The following is a 15547-nucleotide window of genomic DNA, read 5'->3' on the forward strand; positions in this document are numbered from 1 at the left end:
AAGGGCTTCTGGGGGATGGTGCCCGGCAGCCCCCTAAAGTCAGAGGCCGTGTGAGTGTGGGAGGGGCCACAGGAGCGGAGATGAGGCCTCAGGGGGCTTGAACAGTGGCATTGAGGCCAGAGCCCTCCATCTGCCTGACACCAGCAGGGTCTCCCCCTCCCCCCATGACCGTGTGAGCAGGACAGACTGGGGCCTTTCTTTGAGCTTCCGTCATTATTTAATTACTAGTGGCCTGGTGCACAAAATTCATGCATAGTTGCAGGAGTGGAAGGGGGGTTCCTCAGCCTGGCCTACACCCTCTCCAATCTGGGATCCCTCAAAGGATGTCCCACTGCTCGTTTACAGGGATTAGGCCTAAACCGCAGTCAGACATCCCTCTCACAATCCAGGACTGCTAGCTCCAGCCGTTCACCTGCCTGCCTGCCTGCCTGCCTGTTTGCCCCTAACCACTCTGCCTGCTGTCCTGCTCGCCCCCAAATGCCCCCCAGCAGCCTGCTCACCCCCAACTGCCTCCCCTGCTGGCCTGCTCACCCCTAATGGCCCCTGTTATCTCACCCTGGCCTGATCACCCCCCGGCAACCCAAGGTCCCAGCCCCTCCTTTTTTTTCTTTATTTTTTCAGTGCCTCCTTGAGCAAAGGCCAGGGCTGGCTGGAAGCAAGTATCTGGGATTTATTTATCTTGGATAATTGAAACTTTGTAGGGCCAGCCAGGGCAGCTTGGCTTCCTCCATTGCCGGGACAACCCAAGCCTCCTGCTTGCTCCAGCTCCATGGCTGGCTGCCGGCTTGGTTGGGTTAATTTGCATACTCGCTCCTGATTGGCTGGGGGGCATGGCTTGTGGGCGTAGCGGAGTGATGGTTAATTTGACATTTCTCTTTTATTAGTGTAGATAATAAAATAGAAAGGAAAGGGCCTCTCAGAGTGTGTGGAGCCCACGAAGAACACGCTTCTGAGCCCCCACACGGGTGCCCACAGAGCACTCTGCCGGACAGCTGACGCCCTGTGTGTGCTGGGTGAGGAGTGTAGGCCTGGCTGGAGGGTGCCCACCCAGCACCCCAGGCAGGAGCCCCCAGGGCGCCTTTAAATAGCACCGTGAATGGGCGCCATGGAGGAGGCCACTCCAGGGAGTGCCCACCTGGGGGGCCAGGGACTCTTCTCCAGGCCTGGGGAGAGCCAGGCTCTTGCACGTCCCTCTGTGCCCCTCAGGGGCGTGCTGGATTTCCTCGCTCTGGAGGCACCTCACTGGCCGCCCAAGACAGTCTCCAACCAGAAGCCCTTCTGACACCAGGGCCGGCGTGCAGGAGGCCCCGAGCCGCAGTTCCGGACAGCAGGTCTGCGCCTGGAGCCCTGGGCCAGTCTCCTCTCCTCGCCCAGAAGGGACAGTGGTCTCTCCTGTGCCCAGGTCCCCTAAGGTTTAGGGGGAGAGTGGCCACCCCGTTATCGCAGGGTCTGAAGGCCTCGGGCCGGCGAAGAGCCGTCAGAGCGGCCAAGAGCAGTGTCCGTCCTCGAGTCTCAGAGACGGGGGCGCCTGCGGGCTGTCGGCAGAGGCCCTGCGGGGAGAGCCGGGCCTGCCGGGGAAGACGATGGTGGCGTACTCTGTCTGCTCAGGCACACAGGGGATGGGGGGCTCCGGGGTCTTCTCCCGCCACTGGAAGTCCAGCTCTCCATAGTCCACAGTTGACACAGGCCCTGCGGAGGGGCCCTCCTTCTTAGGGGAGAAGGAGAAAGGAGTCAGCACTCTCTTATGTGCGTGCCTGAGCAGGCAGAGTACGCCTGAACACACACACACACACACACACACACACACACACAGTGTGAAGGCAGACCCACACGTGCGTATACACCTGCGCTTGGGCTTGGGTCCCCATGTTCAAACAAGGTGACATGGTTGGGAATGGGTGTGGCTGTCCCTGAGGCTACTCATCTGTGGCGTTGCCAGTCTATCCCTCCTCCCACCCCTTCCTGAAATGTCCCAGCATCACCAGAAGGCGAAGGAAACTCACCTGTGGCTGGTCCTCCCTCCGGCAGGCACAGCCCCCTGCAGAGAAACACAGGGAGTCAGGCCAGGAGGCCCCGGAAGGCGGGGGCCCAGCAGGCAGTGGGCGGGAAGACTCTGGCCATGGGGAGAGCCTAAGCTCCCCCCTGCCTGCTCCTCTCCGAGGGTCCGCCTGGAAGTGAGCTGCTGGGTGTGAGGCCACACAGGACCGCCCGCCTGTCTTCCAGGCGCTGTGCTCCTGTGGGTCGCAAACCTGGCTGAGCCCGGTGCCCACTGCAGGCCACCAAGCACACAGCAGACACAGCCGGCGGTGCTATGGCAGCATCGCCCTGACTGATGTGCACACACACCACATGCGACTTCACCAGGGACCACACCCAGGGCACACAGCACATCTCAGAACTACCTGAAGGGGCCTGGCGGGCACGGCTCAGTGGCTGAGCCTTGACCCATGAACCCAGGGGTCCCCGGTTCCAGGCCTGTCAGAGCATCTGCTTGGGTCGTGTGCTCAATCCCCAGCAGGGGGCGTGCAGGAGGCGGCTGTGTTTCTCTGTCATCCATGTTGCTATCTTCTCTCCCTCTCCCTTCCTCTCTCTCTCAAAAAATCAATAAGAACATATTTAAAAAAAAAAAGTCTGGAGGCGGAAAATGTGACCCCTGAGAGATGAACCCTGGAGGGCCTGGCCCGGCAGGGCAGCATGGCCGCCGTTCCTAAGCCCCCGGGGGTGGGGGGGCATGGAGGCCGGGGCTGCCCTCGTCACCCAGGGCAGGAGGCACAGAGCCGCAGTCCAGGTCAGCGACTGCGTCCGGAGCCCGGGCCAGTCTCCCCTCGCCCAGCAGGGACAGTGGTCTCTCCTGCACCGGGGTCCGGCCAGGGGTAAGAGGAGAGCCGGGCAGGGCTGACATGGTGCAGGATGTGATTCCTACACGCTCAGCCCTGGGTGGCCACCCGGTTATCGCAGGGTCTGAAGGCCATGGGCCGGCGAGGAGCCGTCAGAGGGGCCAAGAGCAGAGTCCGTCCTCGAGTGGGAACTCCTGCGGTTGCCACCCATGGAGCCCGTCCTAGGAGAGTGTGACCGGAGCCTGCGGAGGGGCCGACCTAGCCCTGGGCTAGGCCCCCTCTGGGAAGCGGCCCCTTTTTCCGGCCCCAGAGTGTCTACCCATCCTGGGCAGCCTGTGACCACCCCCATCCTGGGGGGCGGGGAGGAGGCTGCGGCTGTCACCGCAGGGCCCCAGCGGCTGTCAGAAGCACCGTCACAGTGGCTTGTGGCCTGAGATGTGGCCTGAGGCTTGAGGGCAGCCTTGGGCAGCCACACAGGGGCCTCTCGTTGCCTCCTGTGTGACCTGGGCAGCTGCCTGCCCCTCAGACCCCTCCTGAGGGCCTGGCCGGGGTGGGGTGTCCCAGGACCGGCCGCGGCAGTGCCTCGGGCTCCACCTGGCTGGGACGGCGGGGCGGCTGGCTGGGGCGTTACCTCGAGTGGCCAGGACCCAGGTCAGCAGCAGAAGCAGCAGGACGCCCACCAGGACGCTTGTGACACCGATGACCAGGCCCTGTAGCCGACCGGCCGGCCTGGGTGGGGGGCTGGGGCTCGCAGTGGGCAGCTCCAGGACTCTCTCTGCAGACACAGAGGACAGATGCTGAGGCGTGGGGACACAAGACAGGGACTTCGGGTCCTACCCTGCCCCCTTCAAGTCCGAGGGGACTCAATCCTAGGCTTGCACTGGCCAGCCTCACCCAGGCCTGCACAACCTCATTCTGAGGTGCACCCAGAGCGGGACAGATGGGGTCTGAGGTGCTTCCAAGCACAGAGGCCCGAAGCCACCGGGCCCGGTGGTCCTGGGTGCGGGACAGAGTCCGGGGTGAAGCGAGGGGAACCCGTGCTCCCTCTGCCTACCGGGCCCTCCCCGCCGTCTGCACCCTCGCGCCCACCCTCGGGCCCCGCCCTGCACCTGTCACCGTGAGCTCTGCGGGGGGGCTCTCGTGGATGTGCGTCTTGGGGGGCAGGTAGATGGCCCCGCAGAGGTAGGTGCCGCTGTCGTTGCGCCGGGCGGCGAGGACGCTCATCCTGAAGTCCCGCCCGCTGGGCAGCCGGGCGATGCGGAAGCGCCGGTCCCTGCGGACCTCCTGGCCCCTGTCCTCGGGGAAGGCGGCCAGCTTGTCCGTCTGGTTGCTGGGGCTCATGCGGTACATGTTGAGCACGTAGCCCTCGGACGTGTTGGAGAAGCTGCAGGTGAAGGTGGCCGTCTCCCCCTCGGCCACCGTGAGCTGACGCGGCTGGAAGGCGATGGGGCTCCAGGGCCTGTCGGGCGTCTCTGGGGGGGGGGGAGGGGGAGACCAGCGGGACTTGAGGAAGGCACGTCCCACCGAGACCCACCTCCCGCCAGACAGGAAAGTCCCCTTCACCGCGAGCCTTGCAGCTTCCCCTTGCAGGCCTCTGGGGACGGGGTGCTCGCCTCTCGCCAGGGAACCCCATCGTGGGATGGTGTCCATTGACGGCATCCAGAGATCTGGGCTGGGCTGCCTCTGGCTCCGACCCCGGGCCCCCCATCCCTTTTCCTTCCCGAGCAGCAGCTTAGGGCCTTCACCCCTCCCTCCTGCACTCAGGCCCCAGGCCTCTGAGCTGTCTGCACTGTGCGGGGGAGGGGGGTAAGGGGGTGGGGGCGGCCTGGGTGCTGGGCGGGGCTGACGAGGACCGCCATGGGAAGCCCAGCTCCAGGGGGCTCAGGGGCCAGCCTTTCCCCCGTTTCAGGACAAGCTCAGAGCAAGGACCCCGCATGAGCACTGCTGACCTGGGCCGTGTGGGGCCCCAGGCCCCCTCCCAAGGCTCTGGGGACTGCAGTGCAGCTGGGCCATCGCCCCTGAGGTGGACGGAAATAGAGTCCCAGCTCCCTGGGCTCCAGCCCGCACTCCCCGAACAAGGGTGTGCCGGCAGACGGGGCGCGCACACAGGAGGGACTCGAGGCTCTCCGACGCGGGAATGAGCGCGCGTGCCAGGTGGTGCCCTCCCGCCCTCCATGCATTCACGCTCACGGCCACACGCGCGCTTTCTACTCGGCTCCATCCTGAACGGGAATACCTGCTGGGTGTGGCTCCCCACACTCCAGGACGCTGGCCCGGGCTGGCTGCTTCAGGCCCCCCCCGGCCCTGCGCGATGAGCCTGCGTGGCTCGGAGGAGGATGGGATGGTGCTGGGACCGGCTCCCCTTCAACCTGGGCCGCTACAGGGCACGTGTGACCAGGACACCCTCTGCCTGTCCCCACTGGGCACCTCACAAGGGTCAAGATCACAGCTATTCAGAGACCAGGTGGAAAGCGCCCTCGCCTTCCTGTGGCCCTGCTCGGGGACACGGGACCTTCTCCAGCTCCCGTCCGGTTTGCGCTGAGGACACTGGCTTGCAGAGCCCAGGGCCCAGCCAGCCTGTACCTCCTGCCATGTCCCTTCCCGGGCACCTCTCCTGGCCATCAGTGCCTGGTCAAGATGGGCACATGGCCAGTCTCAGGCATGCAGGTACTGTCCCTATGACCCCGTCGAGTGCCAGCTGGACGTGAGCCAGGGGAGAGTGTGGCCGTGAGCATGAATGCATGTGAGGGAGGGAGAGCGTAACCTAGCACGGGGGCTCATTATCGTGTCCGAGAGCCTCGAGCCGCCTCCTGTGTGGGCGGCCCAGAAGCGAGACACCTGCACATCCTGTTCCGGGGAGAGGGGGTCCCCTGGGCCCCATGGAGGGGCAGCTCGGGGGAGGGCATGTCCCACTGGCTGGGAGGGGCCTGGGTGTGAGGGAGGCCAGGGGCTGGAGAAGGGCAGTCTGGACTGCGGATGGCTGTGGCAGGTGGGGTCCTCTAGGGGGTGACACCAACACTGATGGAGACACAACCCCTCCCTCATTCTTTTTTTTCTTTTTTTTTTCTTTTTTCAATTTAAGTTCTATTTTAATGGTTAAAGCTCACTCATACTTAACATTTTAAGAAAATAATTAGAAACACCACATGACCTCACTCATCCGTGGATAATAAAGAGCACCATAAACTGATGAACCAAAAGATAGATACAGATATTTACTGATCCAGCTGATGAATGTATTTGGAAAAATGCTTCTCAATATTCTGATTTGGGGCAAGGTCAGTAGTAATTAGAAATTCTAAGGGTGGAATTCAGTCACCAAGTGTGCCATTCTGATACCACAGGTCAGAAGTTATGTCAGCATGAACATAAAGATATTAAGAGGACAAAAGCCTGATCTGTTCCGGCAGTTGGGTGATAGGCCTGGCCTTATTGGGGTTTCTAGTTGCCATGGGCCCAATATAGTGTCAGGAGCAGGTGATGTTTCTGCAATGTAGCTTAGGGATGCTCTGACTTAGGACCACTAGTGCCTGCCTCTGGTAGTTTTGATATTGTTGGAGTTGGGCTGTGAATTACCAGTTTATTATCATCAACCTTGAACATACTACAGGTAAGTAACCTTGGCATAGCCTTTAACAGTGATAGAGCTAGGAATACCCTACACAAAAAAGTGAGGTCTGTGGAGATTGTTTGGGGTCTTCCTAGCTCCCATATCTATTTCTCTTTCTTCCTTAATGGCACCTTCCAACATTTTCCATGCCCTATTTTTCTTTATACTCAACTATTAAAATACTAGAGGCCTGTTGTATGAATTAGTGCATGGGTGGGATCTGGCCTGCCTGCCCCGATGGGGGCCAATTGCCTCCCTCATTCTTGATTGTGTCCTACGCCTGCATGCTAGCCAGCCCCGTTCCCCTGGGCAGCACTATAGCCCATCTGCTTCCCACATTGATTTGGGAAGCAAGACTCTCTCTCTCTCTCTCTCTCTCTCTCTCTCTCTCTCTCTCTCTCTCTCTCCTCTCTCTCTCTCTCTCTCTCATTTCTGGGCCTTCTCCTACACTAATTACGATTTGATCTTAGACGATTTAAAGTAGAATACACTTATTGTCTACCTTTGGTTTCTTTTTCAGGAGAGAAAAAAACGAGAAAAGACTTCGCGAAAGAGGTAATACCGTGCCTTGTGGTGAGGGGTTTTGGTGTGAAAGAAAGTGACTGGAGCCGTTAGACTGACGAGACGATGTGACAGAAACAGTGCGGTGGCCGAGTACAGACGTGGCCCAGGAGAGGCCGGAAAGGCACACGGATCTGGAACGGAGGGTTCAGGAGGAACAGAAGTGCGATTGCCTCCCGCTGGCGGGGCAAAGAGTCTGCAGCGGCTCATGAGAGGCCGGAAAGGCACACAGATCTGGAACGGAGAGTTCAGGAGGAACAGGAGTGCGATCGCCTCCCGCTGGCGGGGCAAAGAGTCTCCAGCGGCTCAGGAGAGGCCGGAAAGGCACACGGATCTGGAACGGAGAGTTCAGGAGGAACAGGAGTGCGATCGCCTCCCGCTGGCGGGGCAAAGAGTCTCCAGCGGCTCAGGAGAGGCGGGCCTCCTGCCTGCGTGAAGTCAGCACCCGCTCGCGTCCTACAACGGGGCGGACGGGGCGTGCCGGCGACGAGCGGCACTTTGGCCCCGGCCGCAGCTCTCCCGGCCTCCCCAGCGCCTCTCCTCTGGGCCGACCAAGAGAGATGGCTCTGAGGGCAAGGCCCGTGTGACGAAAGAAAGCCCCACCAGCTTGGGTTTCTAAAGAGACGTGTGGAGCAGAGCCACCCAGCTAACACCAACCACTCGGCACTGTCAGATAAGCAAGAAATGCAAAGTTTGAATGTTGCACATCAGCCATTACAATTCTCTAGCGAGTAGCTGCTGTGGTGGGGCAGAAGGCAGAGCTCTGCTGTCGGGAAGCAGGTCTCCTGAAAGCAGTTGGTTCTCAACCTTCCTAATGCCGCGGCCCTTCAATGCAGTTCCTCGTGTTGTGGTGACCCCCCAACCGCAACATTATTTTCGTGCTACTCCATGACTGCAATTTTGCTACTGCTATGAATCGTGACGTAAATATCTGTGTTTTTCGATGGTCTTAGGCGACCCCTGTGAAAGGGGTCGAGACCCACAGGTTGAGAACCGCTGCTGTGGAGCCTAAGACCACACCACGAGGAACTGTATAAAGGGTCGCGGCATTAGGAAGATTGAGAACCACTGCTTTATTTATTTTAAAAAATATATATTTTATTGATTTTTTTTTTTTTTAACAGAGAGGAAGGGAGAGGAATAGAGAGTTAGAAACATCAACGAGAGAGAAACATCAACCAGCTGCCTCCTGCACGCCCCCCCACCCCCCACTGGGGATGTGCCCGCAACCAATGTACATGCCCTTGACCAGAATCAAACCTTGGACGCTTCAGTCTGCAGGCAGACACTGTCTACTGAGCCAAACCGGCCATGGCAAGAATCATTGCTTTAAAGGAAGCATCCTGGAAGTGACAGTTCAAGGCAGATAAGGGCTCGGCGAAGTCCCTGGTGACCCTGCAGCACCAGAGCGCAGGGCTGGTTCTGGTTCCGTGGGCCCACCACCGCGTCCCTGCCACTGTCCACTGCAGCCAGCCGCGTCTCCCTTCACAAACGCCAGGGCGGCCCGTCTGGACGGCACCATCCTAAGTCACTGTCCGACCCTTTCCCAAATCCATGCCTCCACCGGGGTCCAACTGGCCAGGGCCTCCGCGCAGACCCCCTCTCACAGCCATGGCCACCGAGAGCTCCCCCGCGGGCCCACGCGGTGCACGGAGCCGCTCCCCTCCTGCCCGGCCCCTCCATCCAGCAGGCTTTCCCACGGCGCCCGGCGTGGACACTGCTGACCGTCCGGGACACCGTCCCCGCTCTGTGTGGAGCAGGGAGCCCTGTGTCCCTGCGGTTTTGGATCTCATCTGCCCCACCCCTGACCTTAGTTTGTTACCAATTGAGTCCCTTTTCTGTTGGCTCTTTGTGGCGTGAAAGAGAATGAATTCTCTATTCTCACGGAATCTGACTGGATGAGACGGGTCCCCCGAGCGTCTTTGTTCATCACAAAGGGGAGGCTCTTGTCTTCCCCTCTTTTGCTGGGGGCCCAGAGAGGCTGTGACCCCAGTGGGGTCGCTGGTGGCTGCCCTAAGCAGGACCAACAGCTTTGTGATCTTCCAGGACCAATCATCAGACGCACCCAGGGGGAGCCTTCGAGAATGCCAGGGCTGCCCACAGAAGCAAAAATAGACAAGTGGGGCCACAGCAAGCTACACAGCTGCTGCACAGCAAAGAAGCCGCCAGACAAAATGAAGAGAGATTTGAAATATCTGTAAGTCATACAGTGGATAAGGGGTTAATATGTAAAATACACTAAAAAGCCCATATGCCTCAAAAGCAAAAACACCCCCACCAACAATCTGATTACAAGACGGACAAAGCCCCTCCACAGGCATTTTTCAAGGAGGACATACAGACGGCCGACAGACCTATGAAAGGACGCTCTTCCTCATTAATCATCAGGGCAACTGGAGTCAGAACCACCGCGAGCCACGGCCTCACGCTTGTGAGGACGGCTGCTTTCGGTAAATCGGCAGGCGGGTGCTGGCGAGGCCGCGGAGAAAGCGAGCCCTCGAGCACTGCTGGTGGGGATGTGCACGGGTGCAGCCACTTCGGAAACCAGGATAGAGTCTCCTCAGAAACTTAAACATGGAATCACCATAGGACCCTGCAAGTCCACGTCTGGTATGGATCTGAAGAAACCCAAACACTAACAGAAAAGATAGGTGCCCCCCATGTTCCCTGGAGCCTTATTTACGGTGACCAAGCTACGGACGCAACCAAGTGCCCACTGATAGATGGGATAGACGGGCGGATTAAAAAGGAGATGTGCTTCCCCGGTAGAGGGTGTGCAGGAGGCAGCTGGTCGATGTTTCTCTCTCATCGATGTTTCTAGCTCTCTATCCCTCTCTCTTCCCCTCTGTAAAAAATCAATAAAATATATTAAAAAAAAAAAAAAAAAGGAGATGTGCTTACATACAATGGGATGTTACTCAGCAACGACAAAGAAGAATAAAATCTTACCCGAAACCGGTTTGGCTTAATGGATAGAGCGTCGGCTTGGGGACCGAAAGGTCCTGGGTTCGATTCCGGTCAAGGGCATGTACCTTGGTTGCGGGCATATCCCTAGTGGGGGGTGTGCAGGAGGCAGCTGATCGATGACTCTCTCTCATCGACGTTTCTAGCTCTCTATCTCTCTCCCTTCCTCTCTGTACAAAACCAATAAAATAAATAAATAAATAAAAAGAATAAAATCTTACCATTTCGACAACCTGGATAGACCTTGTGGGCATTATGCTAAGAGAAATAAGACAGACAGAGAAAGACAAATACCATATAACCTCACGTATACGTGGAATGTAAAACAAAAACAAACAAAACAAAAATCGAGCTCCTGGATGCGGAGAACAGACAGGTGGTTGCCAGAGGGAGGGAAGGAGGGGTGGTGGGTGAAGGGGATCGAGGGATAGAAACGTCCGGCTATAAGAGGAATAGGTCCTGGGGCATGGCAACTGTACTTCATGATATTCAACCGTCAGCCCTTCCCACCCGTGGGCTCCGCATCCATGGACTCAACCAATCTCGGATCAGAATATTCGAAAGAACCAAAAACCCCAGAACATTCCAACATGCAAAATTTGAATTTGCCACGTGCTAATGTGCCTGGAGCACTTGCTGAATCCACGCAAAACAAGTGCTGTGCAGGCGCACCCGCCGATGGTATACGCAGAGGCCACATCGCTTTCTATGAGGGCCCTGAGCATCCTTGGGTCTCAGTACACGGCCCCCGACACCGAGGGCTGGCTGTGGTTGTTTATTTACATGTCATCTCTTCTCATGGCCAGAACTTGCAAAATGGCTGTGGTAGGTACATTTGACCACAGATATGTGGTTGTTGTTTATCTTTTCCCTCACAAAGAATTGAAAATAAAACAAATAAACAAACAAAAACACGCCTAGAATGAGCACATAAGACATACGAGATGTCATATAAAAACTTGAATTTCTGACCTCTCCTTAAATGTCAGAAAATCTCAAGAACAGACCCAGAGATAAGGAGCCATGAGTCAGACTGTTGGACCTCAAAGAGAGGGTGGGGATAAAAGGGAGAGACAACCAAAGGACTTGTGTGCATACAGATGAGCCTAACCAGTGGTCAAGGACAATAAGGAGGTTGGGGCATGAGTGGGGAGGGGTGGGGAATTGGAATGGGGGAGGGCTGAGGACAAATATGTGATATCTTAATCAATCAATAAATTAAAAAATAAAAGTAAAAAAAGTCAGAAAATCTGGTGCCAGGTCCCGTGTCTGGAGCCGAGTCGGGGCTGCCCCTTCCATGAGAGCAGGCACTTGCCCGGACACCCAGTCCCCACTCAACGGTTGGCCCATCTCTGACGCCTTTTTCTGCTCTTGGAAACCTTGAGACGAGGTAGGAAAATATGATGGTGTGTGTATTAGGTGTGAGTCAGTAAGAGTGCTCCAGGGAGTGGCCGAGAGGAAAGGAAAGAACACAAGAGAGGATGTTCAAGCTTTAGTGACAATCCCCTGGGCGAAGGGGCCAGGGGAGCATGATGTCCTGGCAGGCACGGCGGCAGTGAGTTTAAGTTTTGACCCAATTTCTTTTTTTTTCTTTTTTTTTAAACATATTTTTATTGACTTTTTACAGAGAGATAGAGAGCTAGAAACGTCGATGATAGAGAAACATCGACCAGCTGCCTCTTGCACACCCCCCACCGGGGATGTGCCCGCAACCAAAGTACATGCCCCCTACCGGAATTGAACCCGGGACCCTTCAGTCCGCAGACCAATGCTCTACCACTGAGCCAAACCGGTTTCGGCTTGACCCAATTTCTGCCCGACACCACAGGTTCATGGTCTGACAGAGACCTGGACTTCAGCGTTTACAATCTATTACTTTCTTGTTCAGTCTCAGTACACACAAGGACGTTCAGAATTGCTGAACGGCAGAAAGGCAGGAAGCACCTTTACTAACGAGACTGTAGTACATCTGCACAAGGCAAGGGGCTTGGCCAACATTCCTGGGCATCCTGGAAGCCACGCCCACGGACACTGAGGCACAGCCCTGCACATGTGAAAGCAGCCAAGAAAGTGAAGCGTAAAGGTTTTCATGACAAGAAAAAAGAATTCTGCCCTAACCGGTTTGGCTCAGTGGATAGAGCGTTGGCCTGCGGACTGAAGCTGTCCCAGGTTCAATTCTGGTCAAGGGCATGTACTTTGGTTGCGGGCACATCCCCAGTAGGGAGTGTGCAGGAGGCAGCTGATCGATGTTTCTCTTTCATCGATGTTCCTAACTCTCTATCCCTCTCCCTTCCTCTCTGTAAAAAATCAATAAAATATATTGAAAAACAAAAAAGAAAAAAAGAATTCTGTAACTGTGTTTGGTGGGCGCTGCTAACCAGGCTCATCACTTCGCAATGTGGACAGATACGGGATCGTTACATTAGGCACCTGGAACTCATGCGTCCATAAAACATTCCCAGTTCTAAGGCTTCCCATGTGTGAAACAAAATTCGAGATTTGAATTTTAAAAGAAAAAGAACCCCAGGGCCTGCAGAGACAGAGGGAGCTGAGGGCCGTGACTGCCAAACAAGTAGCCAGCGCTGGACGTGGGGACATCGGAACTGGGGACTCACGAAGCTACGGTGCCGGGAGGAGGGAGGTCTGCAGCATGATCAGAGCGACCAACCTCCGTGGCCCAGCCCAAACCTCGGCAACACGCACAGATGGGACGTGAGCCCAGATTGACACGCCGAGGCCCGACCCAGCCCCTCAGTGTGGCCTCTCTTGGAAACGGGTGGCTGCCCGTGTAATTGTTCACAGTGAGGTCCAGAGGTGGCCCTCATTCAACACGACCATGACCTTGTAAGAAGAGGGACATCTGGACGGACCCAGAGCGGAGGGACCACGGGGAGGCAGAGGCAGAGATGGGGTGATGACGGCCACCACCAGGAGCTGGAGAGGCCTGGCCTCTCGATGGTCCAGCCTCCGCGTGGTGGGACCATGAGCTTCTGTGGAGAAGCCGCCCGGTGGGTGGCATTGGTCGCGGCCGCTGATACACACAGCGGGAGTGCCAGTGTTATCAGCTGGCAGCGCTGGGGGAAGGGCGCTCGCTGCTGTGTGTTGTAACTATTCTGTAAGTTTTAAATATTTTTCAAAACTGTAATTTGGGAAAACAAACACAATCATCTGGCTTAATGACCGGTGTCACGGTCTGTGCTAGGCAGTTTTTATAGGTGATGGGATTGAACTCTCAGGGCCCTCCGGGGGCAGGCATGATTGTCCCCAAATTGCAGGCTCACACCTTGGCTCCAGAGGGCACGCCCGAGGTGAGGACGCTGGCGGACGGGTGTCACTCACTCTCCTTTCTCTCCTGCACTCGCCCCGGGTGGGCGGGGTCCTACTGCTGGGTTTGGGACAGTTGATACAGCGCAGGGGGAACGTGTGCACAGCAGGGGGCTTCCATGGGAATGACTGAAACCACACACGCAGGGAACGAACGCGGCAGGAAGGACGAAGGCGGCGTGGAACAGAGGGTCCCCGTGGCCCGGGGCGCCCGGGTCTGAGCCGGAGCAGGAGCCCAGGGCATGTGGCACCGCAGAGCTGTGCTCCGTGCGGAGCCTGGGCACACCTGGGGAAACCGAGGCACTCTGCATCTGAACATCCTGCCTGAAACCGGAGGGTCGGCTGCGGAACCTTATCCTCACCTTTCCCTGCTTTGGGACGGGGTCCTGCTGAGGACCGGGCCACGGGGCGGTCGCAGCCCCCTTGGTGCCCCAGGTCTTCCTCCCGGATGGCGCACGCCCCTTCTGCTCCCGTGCCTGGGCTCCCCCGAGGCCCTTCACCGGGCACCTTTCACGGGGCACCTTTAACCGGGCACCTTTCACCGGGCACCTTTCACCGGGCACCTTTCACGGGGCACCTTTCACGGGGCACCTTTCACCGGGCACCTTTCACGGGGCACCTTTCACCGGGCACCTTTCACGGGGCACCTTTCACGGGGCACCTTTCACCGGGCACCTTTCACGGGGCACCTTTCATGGGGCACCTTTCACCGGGCACCTTTCACGGGGCACCTTCCGGCCATGGGCCCTGGGACCACTTTGAGCTTCTGCCCTGGCCCCGAGGTCTTCTGGGAGGGCGAGGCCCCGCCTAGGAAAAGGCCTGCCCATCCCCCTCAAGCAGAGCCTGGAGGGGCAGAGTGACCGAGAGCCCTTGGCTCTAGGACGCCCAGGTGTCCGGAAACCCCCACCTCGTCTTGGTCCTTCCAGGGCCCTCGGTCCCCACCCCAGCGAGGTCCAGAGGAAAGGCCCAGCCCGGGTGGGCACCCACCTCCCCCGGTTAGCACCCGTGCTGGGCCGGCTGAGGCAGGGGCGGCCGGGGAGCCCCTCCCGGACCCGGGCCCGCGGGGCCTGTCTGGTGGACGGCTCACCCCGGGGTCAGAGCCGGGGTCCCCTCACCAGAACCTGCCGTGGGCGCTGAGGTCGTGCCAGGCTCTCACCTGGGCATCTCCTCCAGAGCCCTCAGCGGCGCCCGGCCCCCGAGCGGGCTGGGGGACCGATCTTCACTCGCACGGCTACTTTGGATAAAACGAGAGCAAGTCTCTGGGCCACCCAGCCCTTCGCCTCACAAGCCAGGCAGCCCCCGGGAGGCTGGCCCATCCCAGGAGACACACGCGGGGGCAGCCGGGCGCGGGTTTGGGGCTCCGGCCCGCCCGGCCTGGCCATTCCACAGCCAGGGGCACAGGCTCGCCATCCCACCGGCCACAGAGGAAGGCCCGGATGCTCCTGCCTGCTCAGCTGAGCCCAGAGAGGGCACTTCCCTCGCCCAAAGCCACACAGCACTCTGCCACTCAGCCTCCTCCCCACCTGCCCCAGACGGAGGGCCAGTTCCCACCCCGACCCCGACACCCAACTGCGATCCACTCACCCAGGAGCCATCCTGGCCGCCAGCCCAGCTGCAGCAGCGCCCAGAGGAGCGGCCAGGGCACCCATGGGGCCCCCATGCCCCAGCACAGCCGCCGCCCTCTGCTCCGGCAGAGTGATGAGGAAAGGAAACTGTTCCCTGGGGTTGAAAGCACACGCCCCGCCCCCTCTTCCTCCTCCTCCACACGGGCAGGGGGAGGGCTGGGGGTGGAGAGGTGGAGAGACAGAGAGAGAGGGGAGGGGGGGAGAGAGAGAGAGAGGGAGGGAGAGAGAGGTGTGAGAGAGTAGGGGATAGGGAAGGAGGTGGGAGGGAGAAAGACAGAGACAGAGACCCAGAGAGACAGAGCCTGGCTCCATCTGTGCGTGTCTGGGTACCTCTCCCCATCAGGGTCTCTCTGTCGAGGGTAAATTTTGTTTCTTTATCTGGGGTTGCCTCTTTCCCTCTCCACAGGATGGGGGATGTCCTCTCCTCCCCTCCCCAGCCATCCTTCTGAAGTTGGCCACCCTCTCCGGGCGAGCTCCCGAGGCAGCCGTGGAGGGTGGGCTCGGCCCCACGCCCACAGCCCCTCTGCCTCCTCTGAGGCCTCGTGTTTGAACTCACCAACTCTGCCTGGCCAGACCTCTGCTACCCTCTCCTGGCCCCCCAGCCACCCCTCTGGGCAGTGGACAGT

General features: G+C 58.7%; 1 protein-coding gene across 2 annotated transcripts; it reads right to left on the minus strand.

The window, feature by feature from the left end:
- Positions 1 to 1450: 1450 nt before the first annotated feature.
- Positions 1451 to 15010, minus strand: PDCD1 (programmed cell death 1). 2 transcript variants are annotated; one of them, XM_036420913.2, is made up of 5 exons: positions 14881 to 15010; positions 3947 to 4309; positions 3469 to 3612; positions 2004 to 2038; positions 1451 to 1705 (listed from the first exon to the last, which is right to left on the minus strand). In XM_036420913.2, the coding sequence occupies exons 1-5, from the start codon at positions 14954 to 14956 to the stop codon at positions 1478 to 1480; spliced, it is 846 nt and encodes a 281-aa protein (XP_036276806.1). In that variant the 5' UTR covers positions 14957 to 15010; the 3' UTR covers positions 1451 to 1477. The 2 variants fall into 2 exon arrangements, with proteins under 2 accessions (XP_036276806.1, XP_036276804.1); XM_036420911.2 differs by having other exon boundaries at positions 1451 to 1708.
- Positions 15011 to 15547: the final 537 nt, after the last annotated feature.

This window comes from Pipistrellus kuhlii, unplaced genomic scaffold (assembly GCF_014108245.1).
Source record: "Pipistrellus kuhlii isolate mPipKuh1 unplaced genomic scaffold, mPipKuh1.p scaffold_m20_p_7, whole genome shotgun sequence".
Classification (NCBI taxonomy): domain Eukaryota; kingdom Metazoa; phylum Chordata; class Mammalia; order Chiroptera; family Vespertilionidae; genus Pipistrellus; species Pipistrellus kuhlii.

Coding starts and splice junctions, on each gene's coding strand:
- PDCD1 (XM_036420911.2), bottom strand. CDS start 14,956: ATGGGGGCCCCATGGGTGCCCTGGCCGCTCCTCTGGGCGCTGCTGCAG. Junction 3,613..3,946: donor CGCAGAGCTCACGGTGACAG/GTGCAGGGCGGG, acceptor CTGTGTCTGCAG/AGAGAGTCCTGGAGCTGCCC. Junction 2,039..3,468: donor CTGGGTCCTGGCCACTCGAG/GTAACGCCCCAG, acceptor GTTTCTCTGCAG/GGGGCTGTGCCTGCCGGAGG.